General features: G+C 41.5%; 1 protein-coding gene across 6 annotated transcripts in view; it reads right to left on the reverse strand.

Moving 5' to 3' along the window:
- Nucleotides 1-25,790, reverse strand: part of GRIA3 (glutamate ionotropic receptor AMPA type subunit 3) — a 147,643-nt gene that overhangs the window by 110,426 nt on the left and 11,427 nt on the right. For all 6 annotated transcript variants that reach the window (XR_010475727.1, XM_065077975.1, XM_065077973.1 and 3 more), the window contains exon 3: nt 5,346-5,585. Coding sequence is in view for 5 of the 6 variants with exons in the window: in XM_065077975.1 (XP_064934047.1) it covers nt 5,346-5,585 (240 nt within the window). In the remaining variant the exon portion in view is untranslated. The remainder of the gene's footprint in view (nt 1-5,345; nt 5,586-25,790) is intronic.

The following is a 25,790-nucleotide window of genomic DNA, read 5'->3' on the forward strand; positions in this document are numbered from 1 at the left end:
CTGAATTCAGGGTTTACTAAGGCTGGTGTAGCTTCTACCAGCAGTTTCATTTTCCCTCTTTACTGAAGAATGATCTTTATATAGTAAGTGAAGATATAAGTTCCCGACACACAGAAAGACAACACAGGGTTTAACAAATGACCTGTGTGGAAGGAGGAGTTCTTTTGCACCTGACTGCTGATGGAAGGCTCTTACCAACAGGAGCTGGTCATTCTGTGTTGGATTACATTTTTCATCGCTATTTTCAGCCAAGACTCAGTTCACCAGAACACAACATTCCAAAATCCCTAGGGACTAAACCAGAGTCTTTTTAGACGCCAGAAAAATCAACCTTACCCCAGATGTTTCGCAAAAAATATTATGTTCTACATATCAGTACATTTCAGTGCAACTCTTATTTCATCAAAAAGAAAAATAAATCCATCAATTGAATTTTGTGGTAGAAATAATGAGCCTGGTTCTACATACCGCTTCTTTTATCAGCTCCAATCTCTCATTCTCCAGGGAAAGCAGTACAGAAGTGTCTTGTCGTTTGATAGTAATAGATAACTAACCCCATTTTGTAAAAGCAGAACTAAACATAAAAGTTATTCTTTGTCTTCGGCAGAAGCAGTGAATCAGACCTCATTGCCTTGTACTGAACCTAATTTAAGGCAATTTGATACCTTACACATAATGACTTGGAAGCTTACTGTTGTACTTTGGCTCTTCACCTGGCATTTCTTTACGCAACAGGGGACCAGAAGGTTTTATATTAAGAGAAATAGGACAGGTCGTGTTTTCTGAAGCCATGTTTTCAGGCCTTCCGCATCCTTACCCATCCATTATGTTCAGGTCAAATGTTTGCATGTCTGTGGCAGTAAGGATTAGAGATGTAATTGCTTTTAAAGCAGATATTTTCAACTCTTCTTAGCTGCGTAACCCAAGGCTTTAGACAAGCACTCCTGTGACTCAGCCTTCATCTAGCCAGTGTCAACCAATCAAAACAAATATTAGCCAACGATAACCCTATTTACCAAAGCTGTTTTGTTTTGTTTTTCTTGATTTTAGGTATTGCTGGATACCTGCAATACAGACTGAATCAAAACCAAATGACAGAAGATTTTCAGCTTTAGAGAAGTAGTTGACAACAAAGTCAGAGACTGTGATGTAGCTGTACCTCTCTCTAGACTGAGCTCCCATTGTGCAGGGAGGTATCACACAAAGTCAATTCCATGTCCTGTGATGACTCCTGTGATCTGAAGGAAGAGGAAGAAGACTTGATCACATCGCAGAATCCAGTTGGTGCGATTTTGTTTAAATGATCTACATGACAGAAATCAATGTCTTTGTGCACAGCAGGTATGACAAATCAAAGTAACTTAGGACAAAATGCCTGTGTTGTACTGACAGATGGGAAGTGAACAACCTGTACAAAACAGTGTTTCTCAGGCAAAAATAAACGGAAACGTTACTTAAGAAACATTATGGAAATCTAAATAAACAACTTCAGTATTAAAATCTACCATACCATTTTTATAATTAAATGAGAAGTGCTTCACACTTTCACGCAGCACCAAGATGACTATGAAAACCACAAGTTTACCTCTCCACACATCCACACCAGTGTCACTCTGGTCCACTGACTTCAGTGGAACAACATCTGATCCACGGTAACATAAAACAAGAGGAGAAACAGACCTGAAGACTGGAAATAAACCTGAGGTGTTTGGTGAAACATAATCCTCAGCAAAAGGTGACTTTCCTGACAAGTGCTACCCAAATTCCTAATAGCTTTCTGTATGTAACCCCATCTCATTTCATCCTGACATAATCTTAATTAGTCTTAGTTCTACTGCAGAGAAGCCTACTGAGGCAGTTAGCACCATATAATTAATCAGACGTTTGCATGCATCACAGCAACCAACAGTGTCAAGTAACTGATGTGAGTTAATACAAACAGAAATCAGCCCTGCCTTTCCCCTTCACATGAACTAAAAGCATGTGGCATGGAATGAGCGTATGACTACATGTTCTACATACCGTTTAATGTCCTTTATTCCCTTAGCAGCCACTGCTGAATTTATCATTACTCTCTGCAAAGTATGAGTTATTTTTTTTATGCTGGTATTAGGGAAAGAACATGCAATTTGGTATTTCTCCTAAATTTCTGTTTCTTCACAAAAGAATAAGTCCAGAAGCTGAAATAAGCAATGATAAGACATAATTCTTGCCGCTTCAATTCATAAATCTCAGATTTTGTTTTTCTTTCTGTGTGCTTTAGCAGCTTTTAAGAAATTGAATTTTGCACCTGCACATAAATATACATTTCTGAGCACTGCTGCAACACTGAGTCATCTCATAGCAACAGAAAATAATGTACTTACAAATATAAACATATGCAACATACACACTAACTCACAGGATTAAAAGCTTCACCACCTATCTATATAATTGTAGATATTAACTTTATTCTATTGTTTGAGATGTATCTTTTGTCTTAATTGCAAGAGCCAAACATCACAGTATTGTGCCTAGTGTCACCAAGGGGGAAACCATCTGAATACATGACTTAATGGCAAAGAAGAAAAAAGCCACTGCTAAGGAAAGCAATTTTATAAAGCTGATTCTCCATTCTTTTAAGGTTAAACTGAAACAGTTCAATAAGCAGTATAAAACCATAAGAAGGCTTATTCAGTTTTGTATGTCATCTGTAATATGCTGCAGTATTTAAGAGTAAATGCAATTTTTAAGACATGGCAGTGTTTTGCTTCAGCAGAACACTGTAAAACTACTGGCAAGAACAATTTAGCCCATAACTGATATTCAACGTAAGAAAGAGCAGACTAATGTTTTGCAGTTTCTCAGAACCAGTGAGATAATAATCTCCACAGAAAAGGCAGTAACGATTAAACGATTATTTCAGGAACTGAAAGTCAACTGCTTAACACCTTCTCTACAGTGTTTGTGCCCCAAAGCAGTTAAATATCTAAGACAGGAATTATTAAAAATTGTGACAGCTCTAGCAGTCTCATTTCCAATGGTATCTCAGGACAGGAACATGCACAGCCTATTCATTACCTGACACAAGGAGTCATTCACCATTATTACTGTTTGGGTTTAAGACATGAAGGCCTACCACAAAGAGCTAGGCAGCCTACTGGAATTGCCAAATATTTCAGGTGCTGTCATCCATGATTACTGCTCATCAAACAAAGGAATCTAACGTATTTCTCAGTATCTAATTGCCCTGCCTATATGAATCTTAATTTATTTTAATGCTGGAAGAATACAGTAATTATAACTCTGATAAGACTGCTACCAAGTTTGTTTGAACCTAACTAAACCAGCAGTAGCTGAAGACAATCAACTGTCCATTTTTGTTCCTGTTTCAGTAGATGGTGAATATGTTATCAAACAACATACAAAGGAGAGATAAGATATGCTAGGTTATCTCAAAAAACTCAAAGCCCATCACCAAGCTACGTATATGCATTGATGCCTTTTCCATCCTAAAGACACAGCTGTCCTTCATCCTCTAGCCCTGAGCTACATTTCACAACCCTACAGTCACCTGCACTGTCATCTAATTCAAACTTCAGAGCTAAAGTCAGATTCCTGGGCTCAATTTCGCCAGCAAGAGCTGTGTTTTAACCTGTGATTAAAATCTTAGTATGAACAAGGCAAAATGAAGCCTAGGCACAACCTAAACTGCCCGAAAGGAATTATTCATCATAAGCTCATGATGAGACTGTGTCTACCTAAAGATTGTCCACACTGAGAACTGTAGAAAAATGCAAGTTTGAGTCTGTGAGTCTTCCCTCAAGACTTTGTTACTATCTCAGTGGGTCTGACAGTCATACCATCCAGACAAGTTCTAGAGAAGCTTCCACTGTTTTGGATGATTATTCCAGTCTGAAGTGCCAAATTTCTTATTAGATATGATCTGATGCATCTCTTTCCAAGGCAAACTTTATCAACCTTAATCACGGTAAGTTTCATCAGTCCTGGAATACATTACAGTTTACTTTAACTCATGCTGTAAGTTTATTGCATTTGGCCACATCAAACCTTCATTGCTCAGACAAATATCATATTCACAGAAGCATTCATTTAAAAGCAGACTACACCAGAAATATGGATGTTTGGAGTAGTGGTTTTAAAAGATTTAAAAACTAATGGCATTCTTAACATTTCCATACTCGTCCTTACTCGATCTCATAGTCAGTATTTTTCAATGCTAGAAATACTTAACATCTCCAATTTACTCAGAAAATTCTGAACTCTTGGCATTCACCTAAACCAGACTAAAATTTACTGTCTTTCAACATACAGTATGTCTTTAGTTGGGTGATGCTATTAATCTTCAGTGTGAAAAGCACAGCCACTGAAGACTTGATCTTTATCAATATGCGGTAGCCCAGGGTATCAGAACTTGGTCATGGGGGCTGGGAATGGAATCTGAGTTTCTCTGGCTCCATTCAGACCCCTCTGAGCTGAAGGTCTTGGAGGAGTTAACTACAAAGCTGGTGAGAAGGGCAATGCCACAACTATCTGATGCAAAAAGTGCTACCCAGGTGAAATCTGTAACCAAGTAAAACCCAGATGCTCAGAGCAGCTGGCAATGGCTGCTCCACAGGAATATGCAAGATTCCTCACAGAAAATGGTTTCTGATGCTTAGATCTCTTTTTGACAGGATTGCTGCCTTTGGTGCTGCTTAGTGGTTAACAATTGTCTTAAGCATAGGAACACTGGTTTTAGTAGGTTTTCATTTAGTAAAACATATCTCTGGTCATTCTTGTCGTGTATCTAAATTCACCTCTGGATATCTATGTGACATATCTAGAGCATCTTTTCTCCAGCAGAGCCCTAATGCAACTTATGCATTTTATTTTTAGACTGTTATTGATGCCTAGACATCTCCAGAGTGTATCTTAGCACGGATTGTCTTTGTCCAGTGACAGGAGAAATGTGCATTTATGTAAAGTGGTGTGGGATTTGCAATGTCACATACAGTGGAAGGTCTTGCTTAAAAACCTACTTCATAGTGGCAAATTTTGTATTTTGCAAGAACTCAAAAACCCTGGCAAGCATTGAGTATGTGGTTCCATGGAAACCCGGTATTCCAAATTGAATGCTTGCACTGCTAACACCAACCTCCAGACAACACAATCAGTAATACAAAGATGCCTTTGTTTCATTCATCCATTTGTTTTAGTTTCTTCAGAACAAACTTGTTTCCTAGTACCATGACAATGTGCTACCTGCATCCAAAAGAAAACTGGGATGGGCTGCACATACAGATTCTGGTGGTACTTACAGCAAGTTATGAAATAGAAAAATCACTTCAAATGATGGTGCTTACCCCGTTCAGTGTCATAGAGGTACACAAACTTTTCCCACTTATAATGAGCCAAGAGACTCAAGATGGCTCCTTTTAATGCTGGCCGCATCTGGATGACAAACTGCACATCGGCATCTGTTGGGAAGCTGGGTGTGACGAAGGATGTGTGAAGGGCTCCACAAAATGACGTCAGCGTGTTCATTGACATCTGGTCATAGAATCCAAAGATGGCATAAACTCCTCTGGAAAACTGTGAACAGACTGAAAGAGACAGATGGGAGTGTTAGGATTTAACATACAACGAACACAGACAAAATTTCAAAGTATATTTCAAATAAGTCTTCTAACCAATCCTGAAATTATTTTGTATGATGCAGAAGATGGAATGAATTAATGAGATAATATACATTCATCTCAGTGTAGCTGCAAGTTGTACCAACTTTGTCACAATTAAACTGGCCCGAGCACATTTTTGATTGCGATTTATCCTGCTATATTTTTATAGTCCACTAATCTCTCCATATTCTTTAAAAATAAACACGGAATTACATTGTTTATCTGTAAAATTCCATGGAAAGAGACTGCATCAGAGAGAGCATGGGAGCTTGATATGTGAGATGCTGGGGCTCTGCTCCACGATAAAGATTGTGCAACCGAAACACATTACAGCATAGCAGCCCTTCTACATCAAAACATTTCTGGACTGAGATGAGCAAATCCCATTAGTAATGAAAATAAGTTTCCCAGAAAAATGTTCATTCAACATTAACAATTTAACTTGTCAATAACTGCATTTAACATCAATTTTCAACTAGCACCATTAACCACTTTTGCCAAAACGTTTCATATTTAACTTTGCAAAAAGCAAGGGGAAATAATCACCGGTAAAGACGACATGATTTCTACATGGAAATATACAGCATCGTTACTTCTAAAAGTAACATCATGAAACATTTTCCACCATAAGTGCTACCATTCAGAATCACTAATGCCTGTTAAAGTAATTTTAAAAAGGATTCTCCACAGTATCAGCTCATCACAGCATCATGGATAGCACCTCAAACAGGTAGCCGGGCGTGAAAATTCAATTTTCTTCCTGGAGATCCAGATGCAAAAATATAAATGCTATTAAGGAATTTCTTTAAGTGTTTAAGCTGCTGCAACAGGACGACCAGTCGTGGGTACCAACCGCTGGCGCAGACAGAAGAGAGATGCACATGAGGCACAGAGAGGGAATAAGAAGTAGTGATTTCTGAAATAAAAGTTTGCAGAAGTTCTCAACCACATTAAAGAAAAGATATAAAAGAAGTTATAATACAGCAATAATTTATTCCCAGAGGCATGACTGAGGAATTAAATACACTGTTTCAGAAGGCATTTTGTTAAACTATATACCAGCAGGATATAAAGTAGAAAAGCTACCATAAAAATGATCTGCTAAAGTAACAAATAAAAGGTACTATCAGGTGAAAAAAAGGAAAAATAAAGACTACAGTAGAAAGTGTGGCAGTCTTCAAATCATTTTAATGGCGTGTAAGCCCTCTGACTCCATGGGAATAGTCACTGAAGTGGGGCCAGCAGAGCTGGGCGTCCTCACATACACCCGGCCAGTACTGCACAGATCAGGCTTCTTTTACATATTTATTAATGGCCTAGTTTACTAGATTTTTTTTCTGTAGATTCTCTCCTGTGGAGAAAGCAGAGAGGAGCAAGTATTTCAGGAAACATCCTTTCCTGCAATAGAAACAAAACATATTCTCAAACATCTCCTGACCCTAAACTCCCACAGTATTTCGAATGATCTTGGGTTCACCTGTAATTTCCTATCAGGTGTAAAGTATAAGGCTCAGGAATACTTCTGAACTGCGACTCGAGTGAGATTTCTCAGATTTAGAGGGACAGAGTATCTGAAAAAGAGTCACAGGGGCTCAGCAGAGAGAACAGGTGCACTGCTGAAGGTAAGCGACAGCTCCAGTATGGACCAGTTCCTCTGCATTGTGCTGGGAACCACCTGAGAATCGGTCTAGTTTGTGCTTGCTCTTGTTCTTATGCACCCAGGCACCACAGTCAGCAGTTTGAAAATGGTTCGTCTTTGTCCTTTGGACAAAATACTGACTCTCATGGCTATTTTAAAACACTGAATTAAGGCGTATCGATTTTCATAGAAGGTTGAGATCATTTATGCAAAGAGCCCATTATCCATTTGTGAATAATCTCAGAAAAAAATTAGAGCCTGTGGACAACCTGACCGTAAGCAGGACCTCTTTAAACAGCACCCAATAGCCAGCACAGAGCTGCTACCCGCACTGAGCATCCCAGCACAGGTGGGAGCTCCTGGCTTGGCCTTTCAGATAGTTGCAATTTGTGTTCCCAATAACTTTTTCTTCCTAAAAATATCTTCTAACAATTGCACCTTTCTGCCCAGTCTTATTTCCCCTGATTCAGGTTTGTATTCACTGCAGATCTTCGGGACTTAACACTTTTACAGTCTATCTGTATTCTATTAGTTTCGAAAAATCTTCATCTCTTAAGCTCCTCTGCTTATTTCTTATCGTTTACGCTTCTTGACCATCTATTCTGCATGCACTGTAGAGTGCCAATTCAATTTTACTGGCCCATTTAAAAGGCAAATAAACTTTTGTTTCTATAAGAAGAAGCTAAAAGGACAGATATCTTGGACCTCAATGTTCATTTGCATTTCTGAACTCACCATTTTGCTACAATTTTGTAGCATTAGGTCTTTTGTTTAGTTTGTGCCTAATCTCCTATGTGATCAGACGAACCTACTGAACATCCATGAACCCACAGCCATATTGTTACTTGTTTTCCAAAACCCAAACATTTGGTTACGTTCATTTTAATTACAATACTATTCTAACATCACTGATCCATACACAAATTTTTAAAAAGGCTAACTAAACCTTAACTTCAAGCTCTTTTTACAAGCTACTTTCTATTGACAATCAGAACAATCCTCATGCTCCAGTAAGAACTTTGGTATTTTTCCTTAATTAATCACAGTTGATTGATGTTTGTTTTTCCCTTTCTGAAAAATGCAGATGGTTAAACACATACTTTGGCTGTTAAAGAAGTGATTTAAACAAATCCTGATGCAAGCCCATTCCTCAAAAAAAAGATGTGTTTTTTGTTTTTTGCTGAGCTATGCCTTTATGAAATTGCTCTTAATTATAGTCATTAATACTGCAGAACTGCATCCATTTCCAAGTCACTTTATAATCTGATCTGTAAAAGTTGCAACCAGCACAAACAAGGAACAAAGGTCCTGAGCACAGTTACCCAACAGGAGATCATAATAACCCATTACTTTGGCATTAGGTGCAAGGTGAGCATTCATTAACGGAGACTCAGCCTGGGCCTGTTCCCAGAGCCAGGCAGCTGCCACGTGCCCTCATGTGCAGGAGAGGAAGGGGTGGCGTGACAGAAGCCTGTGAATTCTCAAGTGTGTGGAGGGAAGATGAGGAACTTGCAGGTCGTGCAGTTCTGGGCCCTCAGTTCCAGAAGGACAGGGAACTGCTGGAGAGAGTCCAGTGCAGGGCAACAAAGATGCTGAAGGGAGTGGAGCATCTCCCGTGTGAGGAAAGGCTGAGGGAGCTGGGGCTCTGGAGCTGGAGAAGAGGAGACTGAGGGGTGACTCATTCATGGGGATCAATATGGAAAGGGGAAGTGTCAGGAGGATGGAGCCAGGCTCTTCTCGGTGACAACCAGTGACAGGACAAGGGGTAATGGGTACAAACTGGAACACAAAAGGTTCCACTTAAATTTGAGAAGAAACTTCTTCTCAGTGAGGGTGACAGAACACTGGCCCAGGCTGCCCAGGGAGGTTGTGGAGTCTCCTTCTGTGCAGACATTCCAACCCGCCTGGACACCTTCCTGTGTAACCTCATCTGGGTGTTCCTGCTCCATGGGGGGATTGCACTGGATGAGCTTTCCAGGTCCCTTCCAACCCCTGACATTCTGGGATTCTGTGTCACAGCCCAGTGTTTCCTGCCAAGGAAGGAAAACACTCGCAGCCAGAGTGATCACAGCGGTAAGCGGAATTTGATTTAAAAAAAACTCTCAAACCAAAACAAACCACAAAACCAAACAAACAAAACCACAAATGGCAGCCCCCCCAAACAAACCAACCATCAAATAACAAAAGCAAACAAGAACTCAAATAAAAATCTTCGTTTCTGTACCGAATAGCAGCTGAGCCACTGTACCCATCAGTGTGACTCAATGAACCCCAGAGCCTGCTGTCTTACCAGCAGCTCCATCCTGCCTCCAGTCAACCAGCCCCACCACAGAAACGTGGTAAGATTAACCAACTGTGATTTTTTTTTCCAGTTGGATCGCAGGAAGGCTCCAGGCCAAAGTCTCCAAAGATGCCCCATTTCACACAAGTTATTAGACATTTTGTGTATTTTTAAAATTAATGCTTTTGCCTTCTAACAGTATTTAGTTCTTCTGCCTTTTAGTGACTGTGAGTATTCCTGACACAGCAAGGCTGTATGTGCTCTGACATTTCTACTGTCTATTGCCCAGAAGCTACACTCAAAACTTCTCCAACACCTTTATTTTTTTTTCACTTTCAGATCTTACTACAAACAACTGAAGCATTACTAGGAAGATTTAAAGGTAGGTTTCAATTTTGCTTGTTTAAAGAAAAGATGTATAAAGCCAACAAAAGAAAATATGTTAATGGATGGCTCTTAATGCACCATTTCCACTAGTCATTAAGGACTGACTTGCAGAAGTTGGGAGGATCTTCCCCATCGTAAGAGCCAGGCGGTTCTGGAGTCAGGGGCTGGAGGTACAGTCCCTGGACACCACTCCTTCACTACCGTTTGTGCGGACAAGTAATTTCCCCTTTGTCCGTATGAAGCAGGTCTGACAAACCCGTCCCGTGTTGTCCTGGGCGCACCGCGAGGCCAGGTCACCGAGAATCATGCAGCGCTGTGGGACCAGCGCAACCACAACTTACGCTGCTGCACGTTGCTCGTGCCGGTGCCCTGGTTTTGTGTTCTGTGTTTCCCTCAGCTGTGAAATCATTTTATTCCCTCCACTTTCTTCTGCTGGTTGTCTTGGATTCCAGACAATTCTCACTGCCAGCCTCTGCCAAGAGACTAACGGCACTACTTTGTAATGGAATAATACACAGTGTATCTCATAGCAGTTGCTATACTCTATGCAAGGCTCCATCCTATGACTTCCTTGCTGTAACAATGCATGGTTTATCATGAACATCACTTCATACAGAAAGCATACAGGTTCTCGGAGAGACCGACAGTGCCTCTCTTGCTTTCTTTCCCTTTCGCTTCAAAACACTGAATGAAAAGGGACACTCTGCCCTGAGCCCTCAGATCAGCACAGCAACTCCCCCTGAATGCAGAAGGAGCTACTTTGGGTGGGTCTCCAGGCAATTAGGCTTGAGAGCTTCCTTTAAAGATAAATTCATCACACTAAAAATTAAAAATGAAATCAACTGCATTTACCTAAGGCAAATAAAGCTAGCTTTTACATTTAACTTGTTAAGACACCAAATTCTGTCAAGAAGAAAATATTCCATGGAGCTGTTTAAAATTCAGCTGAGAAAAGAAGCATTTCTGGAAACATCAATTTCTGAAATAGTTAATAGTGAATATTCTCGGTGGTGGGAGGGAACCAAGAAATTACAACTTGGAATGGGATATAACTCCTCCTGAGATATTTGCTAGAGCATCACTTCTCATCCTATCTAACAAAGGATGTGCCCTTACAAACACAAAAACATCCTCCAAAACACACAAACAAAACCGAAAAAACCCAAAATACAGAAAACAAGAAATCAAACAACAGCAACAACAAAAACCACACCAACGCACACAAAAAAATCAACCCAAAACCTCACAGCAGAGATCAAAACAAAAGCATGATTTACTCTCATTACTTCATTTACGGCAACAGTTTTCTCGGTGATACAACTGCAGTGTGTTTATTTAGTTCTTTTTATAAAGAACTACTCAGCTTGCTTCATTCTATTTGCCTTCTTCAAACATAGACACTTCCTTCAGTTTGCATTTCTTTTTAGAAGAGCAAATAAAATAAAGCCAGTATGTTCAGGCACTGGGAGGGAAGCATTATTAGATTACAAATGAAAGGCATAAAGATTAATCCATTCATATTATATTTTACAAACCATTTACTGGAAAGCAATCCAAAACAAATGTCTAGATCTAAGCATCCCCAAACATTCTCTGGTCAAGATCCTGTTCCAGATGACTTTTGTCACCCTGTCATGACTCTATCACACGTTATTAAATGAGTCTTTATTTCTTATCCACTTTTCAGGATGATTTCAGAACCCTGATCGCAAGTACAGCTCCTGGGGGCTGGGTGCTGTACAAATGCACGACCGCAACCCTGGTTTCCTTCAGTATGCCCAATTATTTATGACATACATGACTCGACTCATTAAACTTTACACATTTTGGCCTATATATATACTACTAGAGTCAAATAAAAGCCTAACAATGCACATGAATTTGCTGCGTGCTGGATCTTCCATTCACACTGGAACATTTGTGTGCATTTTATGAGCCTATGAAAAATGCCAGCTTGCAACAATAAAAATAGGCCACTCAGGCTGCCCCAGTGCCAGCAGCAACACCAGCAGCAACACCAGCAGCACAGAGCCTCGTGCACACCCTGATGCCAAGAGGTGCTGCTGAGACCTGCGACGGCTGCTCAGGACCAATGCACATCTGAGGTCTGATCCTTCCAGACAGAAAGGCTGATGAAAGACAGTTTCAGAAAGCACTCAGAGAGAGGTACCTTCGGATCTGATTTACTTTGTCCAGTAGCGTGACTTCACTCAGATAAAAGGTAAACCAGGACCAAAACCTGTGCTCCCAAACTGTCAGTGAGATGTATATGCAAATAAAGCTTTGGTATTTAAAATAACTAGCTAATATATTTTAAATGTCAATAACAAGGACATCCTTGAGCTACAAACTATAAGACAGACAGAAAGTCAGGCGGGACACGGCCCAGATTGTCCTAAGCAAGCTGTGCTGAGCTCTCCGAAAAGCGTTCTTCATCCGGGCAGAGAACGTACTGCAGGTGGCCTGAGTGGCTCGGAATGTGCTATGCTACTTGTGCCGCTGTTACCCACTTGCTTACTGTCTCGTTCCCAAGCTGCTCCCAAAGCTAAGATTATGTGGAGCCTGAGCCACCCCTGTTTGCAGGTCACTGGGCACAAAGCTAAAAAAACAAGAGAAAACATGAAGAACCTTATGAAATTCAAGCACAAAGCAAGTACCTATCAAATGAGCACCTGCCAAATTAAAATGTATGTTTCACTTTCCATCAAAAAACCCAAACATCTCTGTATTTATAACACATTTCTGATGGCGGAAGAAACACAGGAGTCAATCCACCCTGTTTCAAGGAAAAGTATCAGCCCCTTATCAGTAGGTCCAAATTATAAAAAGATTTTGTTTAACTGGAATCACTATTATACATGTTTTTTTTTAAAACACCGTGGATTTGGAGTTCTATGAGAACACTCCTTCTGAAAGGCTCTGAATCAGATTATCATGGCTCAATTTGAAGTATAATCTATTGGAGCTTGAGGGAAACAAAACAGGGGTTTAAAGCAAAAAATGGACTAAAGGCGAGAGGAGATAGGTACATGCCATACAAATCAACTGATTTTTTTGGAAGATGATTTTAAAAATATGTTAGGTATTTGAGGACTATGCTTAAGTATGTGCTATCAGAACACTGCATTATCTTGCTTGTTTCTTTACAAGATGGCGTTCAAGCTCTCAGACCAGGCACCACAAATTATAGCCAAATTTTCTATTTTTAAAGCCATCCTGGCAATCCACAACCTCCTACTGTTAACAGACCACTTTCCATCCTAATCCCACCAGCCCCACAAGCCGCTCACAAGGGAGAATTCCTTTCAGAGTTGAAGGGAAGACATCAAATACATACTATGCAGTTTAAAACAAAAACCTCTTAGAAAGAACAGTTGTAACACCATTGCAGAACTTGGGTCTAAATGCTGTATATTTGTGCTATTTGTGAGCTCCTTCCACTTACTGCTGATGCTGGTCCTGACACCAGAGGAGATAGTAGGAGGAGCAGCAAGAGGCTTCTCTTGGCAGCGAGTTAAACGCATGGCTGGGGGGCATGGGAAGGCATCAGTATCTGCCTTTCGTGCTTTGATGAAGAGATGTGTCTGCTCAGTTTCTCCAGGACAATCAATGCCTTGCCAGCAACAGCAGCATGTGCAACACCAGCACTCTGCTCCTGATGGGCAGCTCCACCACCCTGGACGCTCAGGAGTTCAGGCACCAGCCTCAAGTTTAGCAACTTAATGTGTGGATGTAAAGCAGCTCCCCGAGCTTCTGCCCTTGGAGAAAAGACTTGGTCTGTCCTACAGACATAATCACACACTCCTTTCTCCCTGAAGCATGGAAGGTGAGCTAACACCCGTGTGAGGGACACAGAAGACCCGGCAAAGTTTTCCCAAGGGGAGCTTAAATATATTCATAGCAAACAACGACCATTTGTGTTCTTCACATCCAAGACTCCAACTCGTGTTTCATGACTAATCTCTGCAGAAACACGGACAGTGTGCGTGCAACACAAATATGTAACACACTCAAGTTAAATAACTTGCTTCCATCTATTGCCCCACTTGAAACGCTTTTCATTTTAACCTAGTATGTTATGCCAGCATGTTGTGATCACTTTGGATTGTAACTGTATCTCCTGTTTTCTGAAGGAATTTTTCTAAAAATCTCAGCCAGAGGAAAAATATGAGAAACCCTATTCTTTCAAAGGTTATTAAGTTATAAAACACAAGGATTTAGCACAATTTAGCAGCCATTCACTCACAGGCAGCCGCTACACTCTGGTAATATGCATATTTTAATAAACACATTGTAACATTTATAGTTTAACATAAAATCATGGATGTTCCTATAATTTTACTCAAAGTAACAAGAGTTCCACAAGCCATTAAGCACTCTGCCTTGGGACAAAAAGACAGGTTAAAAAATCATTTTTAATGTTAATTTGACAAGATGTGGTAGACCAAAGAGTATCCCAGTAGCTGCTGCTACCATCTTCTGAGACAATCTATCTCACATATTTGATTGATACTTCAAACAAGAGGCTAAGAGAAAAGCAAGTGCTTTTGGTATGAAGAGAAACCGAGTCACACCCATCAGAACACGGCAGCATTTTGCAGCTGAGGACGGCAGGCAGAACACGGGCTGAACCGAGCGCAGCTGTCCGAGGCAATGGCACCGCAGGGCTGCGAATGAGCAGCAGCCATCTCCAGCGCTGCGATACTCCCAAGGGATTTCTTATTTCACTGGAACACCCCAATACAGAGGAAGTAGAAAGGTGAAGGCACATTATTAAATGTATGCTTGTTCAGCAGATCCTTCCCTAAGCGATTTCAGAAGTTGACTTCATTCTGGGCCACTGTCGTGAAAGGCAATAAATCAAAACAAGGCTCTGGCAGTGTGATGAAAGATGAGCTGAGTCTGCCATTTGTAGGCCTGTGGGGATATATTACAGAGGATGAGATAGGAGAGGCAAAACGGCAAACACACCTGGAACCACTGAACTGGGTAAAATTCACCATGAGCTGAAGGCCAGGATGAAGGCTGTCCAAGGAGAAAGGGGATGCTATTGCCAGAACAGCAGCTGTGCAAGCAGCCTCCTGCTCCGGAGGGTTTCCAGTTGGCTCTGTGCATGCAGAGCATGGTGCTGGCTGACAGACAGCCCAGTTTACCCGAAGCATCAGTCCCGAACACTTTCCTGGAGGCTCTGCAATAGTATTCCAGCAAGCGCTGTCACTGCCAGCACATCTTGGACCAGTGAACTAGATTTCACATTTCCATATCTCCTCCCCCTGTTTACTCTAGGTCCATGGGGGGCTGTGCAATTCTGACCCCTCCTTGTGTCCCACTGCTGTCACCTTATCAGTCTGAGAGACTTCAGAGGAGTTAACGCAGAAGAGGAAAGAGAATGGCTGTGAAAACCTGGCTTCAGCAGCCAGGGATATCATCTGAAGATGCTCCTTAGGGGTTCAATCGAGTACCCACCAGCATCATCAGAGAAGCTTCCACAGACTTCACTGAGAGCTGGACTAGAGCCGAGAGGGCCATTCAGTACATTGAAAGAGCAAACTACAGAACTGCAAAACTGAAATCCCATCTTCCCTTACAAAAACAAAAGCACCCCCATCTGGTTTTATTCTTGGTATAATTTCTATCTGCCTTACAGTCCAAAGCATCCTTCTTGCTACCAGCCTCTTGGACCTTCAGAAGCGCATCTAACAGTAATTCACAGACCAGTACCCTCAGCTAAGCCAGTGCATTATTTACAGGGAACAAGAAGAATATTATTCTGTATAAATTATGCATAATCACTATTTATCAAGCTGGGTTAATTGGCACATAACAAAAGAGCTGTCTGGTGCACAGCTGAATAATGTGGAAGCCAAAATTGATGGAAATGGTACAGCAAAAGCCTGATTGTGAGAGAAAAGTCACATTGCTACATGTTAATTCTTCACTGACTGCTGCCCTTTCCGAGGAGAAGAGGGCGGTCAAGTGGGACAGGCCTAGGTTGAAATTGTTTGTTCATCTCAGAGGGTTTGGACAGTCTGCTCTCAGCTAGTAGTATAGCAAAATGTTCACCTGGTGCAAATCCATTGCTTTCTGTGCTCCATGAGACCCTGCTACATTAATACACAGAGAACAATCTCACTAATCATCAGCAACAGCATGAGGCTGTGATGGCGACTGAGAAGTGGAACTCTTCCCACACCTTCTCTTGACAGAGAAGAGCTAAATGCTTCATATCAAAGCCAGACCAGCAGTCCTTCTACTCAAGAGGTCCTAGAAGTCCTCATCAGAAACCCAGAGTGTCACGAGGCAGTGGCAGTGTGGGGCAGCACTTGAGTTTCTCTAGAACTGCACACAGCTGAAGAACCACGGCTTGGTCAAGCTGCTTCTACACACCCAAAATTGCTTCTCTGACACTAAAACACTGTGTACACTTAGGAAGGAAAGGAAAACTGAGGCAGAGGGAAGTCCAAAACAACAAAGGAACCTCAATGCTATCCAAGTCTTTTCTGGTCATGGGAACAAAAACTCTAGTCCTTATGGCAGAAAATAACCATGAATTTCTAAAGAGCAATGTGCTGTGGATCCTGCCCTTAGTAAGCATCACTTCAGTGACCCTTCCACAGCTCTCAGTCAGTCCTTGCCATGCCACAGGAATTACCAGTTCAAGCTCTCAGATCAGGAACCACAAATTATAGCCAAATTTTCTATTTTTAAAGCCAGCCTGGCAATCCACAACCTCCTACTGTTAACAGACCACCACCATCCTAATCCCACCAGCCCCACAAGCTGCTCACATGGGAGAATGCCTTTCAGAGTTGAAGGGAAGACATCAAATACACACTATGCAGTTTAAACCAAAAACCTCTTAGCAAGGGGCTTGGGGGTTATCGTTCAGCCAAGGAACAAGCAGAAGAGTCTGACCAGTGTCTCAAACACAACTGCACAATACCCAGATCAGTACAAAGGTGGGGGATACAGCCTCCAAATGGCAGCGCGTATCTCTGTGGCAGTAGTCACTATAGCCAATCCGCCAGCACCAGACAGCTGAATTGGAGCATTTGGGGCGAGAGGTGGCAATGCAGTTTATGGCGTCAGTGAAGGCTTCCACCCAGCGGCACCACTGCCACAGCTCTGCAGAACAAGTGCTTTCCAGAAATCTACCATCACCCTGCAGGCCTGTCCCCATTGCTGGTTATCCCTCATGTGCAGCATCACCTGTGCTGGGAGGTCAACAAAACTGCACTGAGGACAGGAAGGGTCTTACCAAGAGACTGCAAACTGGGGAGAAACGCGGAGACACTCCTGGGTGACACCACCAGGCTCTGCAGGCCGGGAAGCCCTTCTCCACAGATGTGACCACGGGAGGAACTGCTTCATAAACGTGATGAACATGATTAATTTTTCAGCTCCCTTTTAAATAGGCTTTAAAAAAAAGCAGCTCGCAGTGTACATCAGAATAGAAACTGATATGTGACTCCAATTAGAGACTGTAAATAACGCCTTAAAGTCAACATATTTGTGTCCTACCAAACATAAACAAAATTTCTGCTTCACTCATTTCTTATAAATCAATTCACAATATCTTGCTGGTTTTATAGATTAATGACGCTGAATTTTAACTTTTGTTAAAACAAGTGTAACACTCACCAAGAGAAGCATTCACGTCACTCAGCAAAAATCAGCTCATCACAAATTTAGGTTCAAAACCAGGAAATCTGTCTACACACACACACACACACATAGATCTTATGTAATTCTATACTGCCTATCAAAATAGCAGACAACAGAAGCAATTATGATAATGTGTCTATTTGTTTAAATTAATACATCATACGGAGCTAATGCTGGGCTACTGTTACTGAATGTTCCTAATCTGATTTTTGAACAGACTTCCTGACAGTGTCGAACTTTTCAAAGCAGCCCATCAACAGATCCTTTTGGACTTGAAAATTCTGTAGGTCTTGGAACAGATTTATTTGGTGAACTCAGGTAGTAAAGCTTTTCAGATAGATTAATGGACTAAGTGAAGTGTCTCTCCAGACTATAAGAGAAGGCATAAGAGACATCATTTTCCAAGAAATGTCAGTTATAGGCACAGAAGACTTCCTTGTACTCTGATTTTCTCTGTACATTTTCCACTTACATGAGCCAGTCCAAGCCCTCCTTCCCACTGGCAATGTTATCAGTGAGACAATACCTTTCTATAACAAAAATAGCATAGAAACTTGCATAAGAAAAATGAATTCGATAACAATAGAAAGACTTTCTCATAATAATTTAATAAATCGAAGACACGAAGATTTAAATCCTCCAGTAGAGCTGCACAAAAAGGACTGATGAATTCATCAGCTCTTCCAAGCTTCCCAAAGCAGCCCAGGCAATATTTCTCACCTCCTGTGCTACAGAGAACACCTATAAAAAAACCCCAGTCGTTCAAGTCCCTCCATTATGCCATTCTTTGCCTCTGGGGCTAAACTCACTGTTGAATCTGCAGTAAGGAAATGTGAAACATTTAAAAATATTCCAATTTGTTTCTCATCTTTCTCATTACAGTAATACACTTATAACACCCTTTCTGGTTAGGAGCATGTGAACCCTGAAGTCACTGTGTGGATATATAGCAAGGTACCGACCTTTATAGTTTCCCACTAAACCAAGAAAAGTCTGCAAAAATATGCCAGAAAAGCAAAGGCAGGCAGGCTGTCCCCAGCTTTAGTTAAGTACTGTCAGTCCAGTATTTCAAGAAATCTTGAGACCTACAGAAACCACATCAAATTCACCAAATCACAAACTCCGTGAACTGAAAATTCCCAGATTATTTTGTACCCAACAAAATAACTTAAAACCAAACAAAATCCGCCCCTTCCTGGCTCTCCAATTTTCCATAGCTTATTGCAACTACTCCTAAATCAAATCCTATTGAAGACGACCTATTAAGGAAAGCAACCAGGATTTGAGCAGCTGTATTGGAACAGTTAATTTTCCTTTATTCAAGTAGTAAATTGATATTATCCCAGCTTCTTTTTCTCATCCTCTTCAATGTATCTGTTCCATCCTCAGCTGGATACAAAGTCAGTTTTTACAGATCATTTTCAAGGCCCCGCACTCAGCCCAGCACTCTCAAAATTTTTTATGGATTTAACAGCATACTTCTATATGCAGTCCTTTCTCTTTTTCTTGTTACTGTATAAAAAATGAAGACAGAAAGTGCTAGGAATAATAACCATAGCGATGCAATCCTGCAACAAGTCAGAAACTGCTGCTCCTTGTAAAAATAAACGAGAAAAAAAGAAGAAATGTTTTTTTCCCTCTGGTTTATCCCAATGACAGTCATGTTGGTGCTATGAGCAAAGACAGCAGGAAAGACAATTTCACACAGAGTAGATGTAACCCATGAATTCACAGTGTCTCGTTAAGCACAGAACCTTTGGAATTGTTTTCTGGTTTAATCTATGTTCAATAAAAATCTTTTATCCCATCAAAATTCTCAGGTTTTACACAGATTGAGATGGTGGCCAGTGGATAGGAGCCTCCTCTTTACTCTGGAGGAATTAAACGCTCTGAGTTTGTCCTCTTGCTTGGTTGAGGGACTATGGGAACAGAAAGAGATTGACAGAAGCAGGGTAACTTTGTAGCCGTGAATATATGGATATACACTACACACTACTTCCAAAAGAAGCAAGTGTGATTTAATCTCTGTTCTTCAGAAAGAAAACCTCCCTTCCATAAAATCTACCCATGATACAGTAACTGAAGATCTTTCAGAACAGCACCAGCAAACGCACCAAGGTTGTGCCTTAGAAGAGAGTACTTTCAAGCAATTTCACATCTTAGAAAGAAGCACAATTTAACTCTCTTGCCTCTGGATCTTTGCTAAGCTGAGGTTTCCTGTCACTTACTTGGTCCTTTCCTTCCCCAATTCCAGCCCCCCAATCCACTCTCAAAGAAAAAAAACACCCTGCTATGACACCATTAACTTTGAATAAAAACAGAACATGGATTATATTACTAGGGAATAAAGAGAAACCATCAAATGGTCACAATAAAAATATTTTCTTTTACCAAAAGGACAGTTCAAACAAATGTAAATAAGTACAATATCTAGGATTTTCATGACTTCAGCTCAGCAGAATAAATTTGCTGGGTCAAGCCGATAAATGAAACTAATCACGCCATACAGAGCTGCAGTCGCATTCTGAAGTTTCTTTCTAAAAACATTGTATCTACAGAGTCCACCCAGACTTCCCAAATGAGGAAGAGGATCCGAAGCACAGTCAGTTAGTTAGAGCCAATGATGTGGGAAACGTGAGATCATTAAATTCTTCCCCTAAAAGGTCTATCTCTTAATATCAGTTTTGGGAGAACAGGGGAAGCAAGTGAGAAATTCATCTCGCCTTGTAAAACCTAACTCACCTTTGTGAGACTCTCCTCAGGAATCAAGCAATCATACTGTTGTGTAGCTTATCAAGAAACATCACTGACTACAGTAATATTACACAATGATGCTGCTGTACATATAATTTTAAAATTGTTGTCGTTGATATAAGCAGAAGTTGCTGCACAAACAGGAGATGTGCATTTAATCCCTGATGCAATTGCAGTGGAACACAATAAAAACATAGCTATAACTATGTTTCATTAATTTCAACTTCTGCGGTTTGTTCTAACTCATTTTGAGTTAGAACAACAGACTGTTCCAATGACGGGACAGAAGCTGCCGCCAAAGGACCATCTGCTGAGCTTCCCTCCAGTGAATCCCACAGCAAAAGCCGATGTGATGGAGCAACCCAGGCAAGAGGGATCCGCACCATTAAGTAAGCGACAGAATGAAGGATGGAAAACTTTGGAGGGAAAGTGTAGACTAATACAATCACTGCATGACTGCCATTTTTTTAAATAAAAAAATCAGAAAGACGAAGGTATTTGCTGTGAAGCCAGAAGACTACTGCCGTATGCACTGCAAACAGGGCTTGCCTCAAGGTTTTATTTGATTTTAAAATGAAAGTGTGGTAATAGAAGAGATTTAAATGGTCTCTTTGGTATCTGCATCTTCTAGGAAATCCTTTACTCATTTAATAAAATAAAATTTTCTCCACCTCCACAGCAGAAGATTGTTTGAACCAGTTAGTACCCGTTGGGGTTTCATTGTGTCAACTCATTTCAACATAAATTTGTTAACTGGCTGTTTCTAATGAAGGTACTATAACACTCTTCAGAGTCTGACACCCTATTCTGTGTTCCTGCGAGTAAGTTTTAATACTTCTGAATTAGGATTAAGAAAAGCCTATGTATGCACCGCCTATAAGGACATATAATTCAGTGTATCATTTCATAACCCAGCTGTCAACAGAGGCAACATTTTTATAATACATGTATTGTACGTGTGCCAGTACGAGATGAATAGTCCTGTAACTATAATCAATACCGTTCATTCAAACAACTGGCAGTAGCATTTCAGACAACTGGCAGTTTCATCAGTTTCACTGGGCTGCCCAAAAATAAACAGCTTGAGAGGAATGAATTATCTCTGCGATTATCTATAAATAATACTAATCTCAGCCATTTGTTTTAGGGGGTTCATCACTGGGAGCTGCAGAAATCTCGTGTCAGTGCAAAAGGCACTGAAGAAATGCTGAAGAATTATACTGTTGGCTTTTCATTCACGCTGTTGCTGTGTTTACATACAGGCTCCACGCAGAGCACCAGGATCCTCCAGCAGTCCCAGCTCTGCGGGAAACTCGCACCATCGCAGGGATTTGTAACCATCACACAAGCCAAACTGGACTCACGGGAAGCTCCAGTGATCTGAGTAAACCTACTCTGGGAATAACTAATGCCACTTCTGGGGAAATGTGAGCGAGTCAGGGATTTTTAACTACTTCCGTGTGAAACCTGCCCACTCTCAAGAGTTTTTGAGAGTGAAGCAAACGCAGCGGTAATGAGACTGACACTGAGGCGGGTGGGTGCGAGGTGAACCCAGGCAGACAAGGAACAGAAGGTGCCATTCACACAGGCCTGTTCGCTCTATCTGGGAAGTGAAGTAGCGCTTTTTTTTTTTAAAAAAAATATGGTCTATCTGCTCCTATCTATCAAAGCAAGGCAAGAACAGAGGAAAAGGAGTAGATAGCTGACTAAAGGGAAAAACACCATATCTCTGCATAGTACAGATTGCAAAGAGAACTTCCAAAGCACTGGAGTGAGAAAAAGATGCAATTTCTGTGAAGTGACTGTCCCTGGCAGCCCGGCTGGGATGCGGGTGCGCACAGCAAACCTCGGCCGTCCCACCTGCAGCCTGGCGGTCACCGGCCCTGAGGCTCTGAACACAGCTCCTGCTCCTGCAGGAACATCTCCCAACCACTAGCAATTATTATCAGGTTTTCTACCGTATTTAACCAGTTACAAGTCACAAGATGCCTAGTGTGTGCTCCAGGGAAAACACAGGAACGCTCAGCTCTCCCAAGCACCCAGAGGCTGGCACTCTATTGCTTCCAGGCGGGATTCGTGCTGCCGCGAGACATCGCTGCAGAGAGCTCACTACACCACCGGGCTGCTGCAACTTCTTCCTTGTGGATACCAGGAATGGGAGCCAAAGTCATCACCTCAGCTCCTTCACATGGAGTGTAATGTTCCAAAGAAACTCCATCAGATGAGATTTCTACAGAAATGCCTGCTAGACTACCGAGCAGGAATCAACAGCTTATGTGCTCACATTCAGGTCACCAAAATGCTGCTGGACTGCGGTGGTTGACCTTGGCTACACACCAGGTGCCCAAAGCCACTTTATCACTCACCTCCTCAGCTGGACAGGGGAGAGAAAGTTGTTGGGTTGAGAGAAGGGCAGGGAGAGATCACTTGGCAATTATCATCACGGGCAAAACAGCCTCAACTTGGGGAAATTAATTCAATGTATTGCCAATCAAATCAGAGTAGCATGATGAGAAATAAACCCAAATTTTAAAACACCTTCCCCCCACCCCTCCCTTCTTCCCGGGCTCAACTTCACTCTCGATTTCTCTACCTCCCCCCACAAGCAGTACAGAGGACGGGCAATGGGGATTGTGGTCAGTTAATCACACGTTGTCTCTGCTGCTCCCTCCTCCTCAGACTCTTCCCCTGCTCCAACGTGCTCCTCACCACGGGCTGCACCCCAGGCTGAGGGGAACCTCTGCTCCAGCACCCGGCGCAGCTCCTGCCCTCCTGCGCTGACCTTGGTGTCTGCAGAGTTCTTCCTCTCACATGTTCTCACTCCTCTCTCCAGCTGCAACTGCTGTTGTGCAGCTGTTTTTCTCCTTTTTTAACTACATTATCCCAGAGGTGCTACCACCATGACGGGCTTGGCCTTGCCCAGCGGCAGGTCCATCTTGGAGTCGGTTGGCACTGGCTCTGTCAGACAGGGGGGAAGCTTCTGGCAGCTTCTCACAAGCAACCTCCATAGCCCCCTTGCTACCAAATCAATGCCATGCAAACCCAATACATGAACCAGGTTTAAAAAGTCATGTTGTTCCATCTATAGGCATAAACAATAATTTTTCAGTCTCAAAGCCTGTTGCTCAGGAAATTTATGTCCTAGCATCAGTTTACAAGTTTACTGCTATTATAATACGAAAGACAATCTGCACAGCCATCCGCACCAAGAAAGCATTTCAGTGGGATGTTTTAGCATAATCACCAACAGCAAAACTATTAATGGTACCGAGTTCTTCAGAAGAACACTCGCTTTCCAGTGGACAAACAGGATGCTCTCAACCCAGCTGGTGCCTCCACACCTCTGTGAAATGGGACAGGCTGTACTGTGGAAGTTGCCTTTGCAAACAGAAAGCCAGTGGCTGTTTTAAAATGAAAGCCTTGATTATTCCATGATTCTATGATTATATTGTTAAAGTAAAATCATTTGCAGAACGTTCATTGAGAAAAGCCAGCTTTTAAGAATGGGTGAATTTATCAAGCTGCACATCTTTATTGCTTTGATTGTCAATATTTTGAAGCTACTATTTTTTGTTCTATATTGGCAATAGGTCTCCTCACACTTGAACTGTAATTATCAGAGCACAACGTGGTACACTTCTCTTAGAGATCTGAAGTTGGACTCAGTCACAAATAAACACCCCAAACAAATTAGTTAGGATGGCTAAAGAGGTAAAATAAACTTTCTTGGATTCAGATAAATGAGGAAGTAATGGCGTGCGCTGCTAATAAGCTGAAGTCCATAAGGAGAGAGCGTTGGTGAGCAGCTGTAGGTGGAGGCCGGAGCTGCGCTCCTGCTGTGGGCACTAATTGACCCTTTACTGGTGGGCGCAGCGCAGGAGGCAGCGAGCAGCCTCTAAACCGCGGGCCCTTCTCCGGCATGCAGAACAAAGTCACAGTCCTGGTCATCCAGGAGGTTTGATCTTAATGCTCTACACTTCTACAGCATCTTTCATCCAAGAATGAGGCAGGCAGGATAGCAGGGGAGAATCTTAAACTACTACTGCCCTTCCCACACCCACTTCACACAACACGGTCTCCTGTCTTTGGAGCTTTCTGACACTTTTTGCAAGTATACTCCACATGCACAGTATTACACAGCTGAATTTCTGAGAAACTGAAATGATAGATTCATATTTCACACACAGCTTCACCGAGGCTTCTTGAAAATAAATTAATAATTGATTTTGATTATTTCCAAGAAGATTTTAATCCCCTTAGAGATAATGTTGCAACAGATTGAATCCAACCCTGCATACACAAGAAATACACAGGGCTGATATAAGCATTTTTAGAGACCATGTAGTAGAAAGGAGGAATCATATTAATGCTACTTGCAATTTTGTCCAGAAAGATGCAGTTTTAAATTCATGTGAAGATCCTGATTAAAGCAAACTACTCCACAGCAGCAGATTCTGCAACCAATTAACAAAACAATTCTTATTAACACAGAGAATCTCCAGACATTATCAAGGAAGCATAAAATCTTTTCAGGAAAGCCTGCAAGGAAACTATACTTTAATACCAAATTGTATCCTCCAGCGCATACAGCGATTGCCTCAACTCAAATCTCAAATGCATCCTATGTGAAACAGGGGCTAGCACTGCAGAGCAACACAATAAGAATTAAAGACAGGAAGTGCAGATAATTTATCTGAATAAAGCTTCCAGGAGAATAACTGATTTATGTTGATAACGATCCAAGCTGGAACCTGACCAGGACGCAGGAGTTAGCAGCATCGCTACCCACAATAGGTTCACTATTCATGAAAAATAACAGGGTGTTTTTACAGATGAAGATATGTTAAAATGTTAGCTTTATGCTTCAGCCAAAAGACCCTGTTTTGCCACAGATCTGTTCCTGAACTGCCCTCTGGAGTGACTAAGAAAGAGGTGCCATGTTTTTCAACCTGGACTATCACTCTTCACGCAAGCAGGTAAGAGATACAATGAGTTAAATTTCGCAGAAGAGCCTACGGTTTTTTATGTTGCACAGCCTTTATTCACACAAGAATTACAAAATCTATACAATGATGCAGAGAGAAACAGAGAAAAGTAGTGAAAGGTTCGCAGCTACAAAAATACATATATGGGGGGAAAGGAAAAAAGAAAAATGAAAATCTGAAAGTAGAGATTGTATAAGTGACTCCTGCTAAAAGCAAGGTCAGCACTTTCCACTGGAGACTATTTGATTTACACTATTTTATTTCAATTGAAAAACAAAATCTTTCCTTGGCAGATTCTGCTCTACACAGTCTATTACAGATACTTCTGAGATACCCAGCATCATTTATAAAGGGACACTTATTACTGCTGAACGTGAACGTTTTGTTAAATTTCCCAAAGTTCCAAGAGGAAATATGTG

This window comes from Columba livia, chromosome 12 (assembly GCF_036013475.1).
Source record: "Columba livia isolate bColLiv1 breed racing homer chromosome 12, bColLiv1.pat.W.v2, whole genome shotgun sequence".
Taxonomy (NCBI): Eukaryota; Metazoa; Chordata; class Aves; order Columbiformes; family Columbidae; genus Columba; species Columba livia.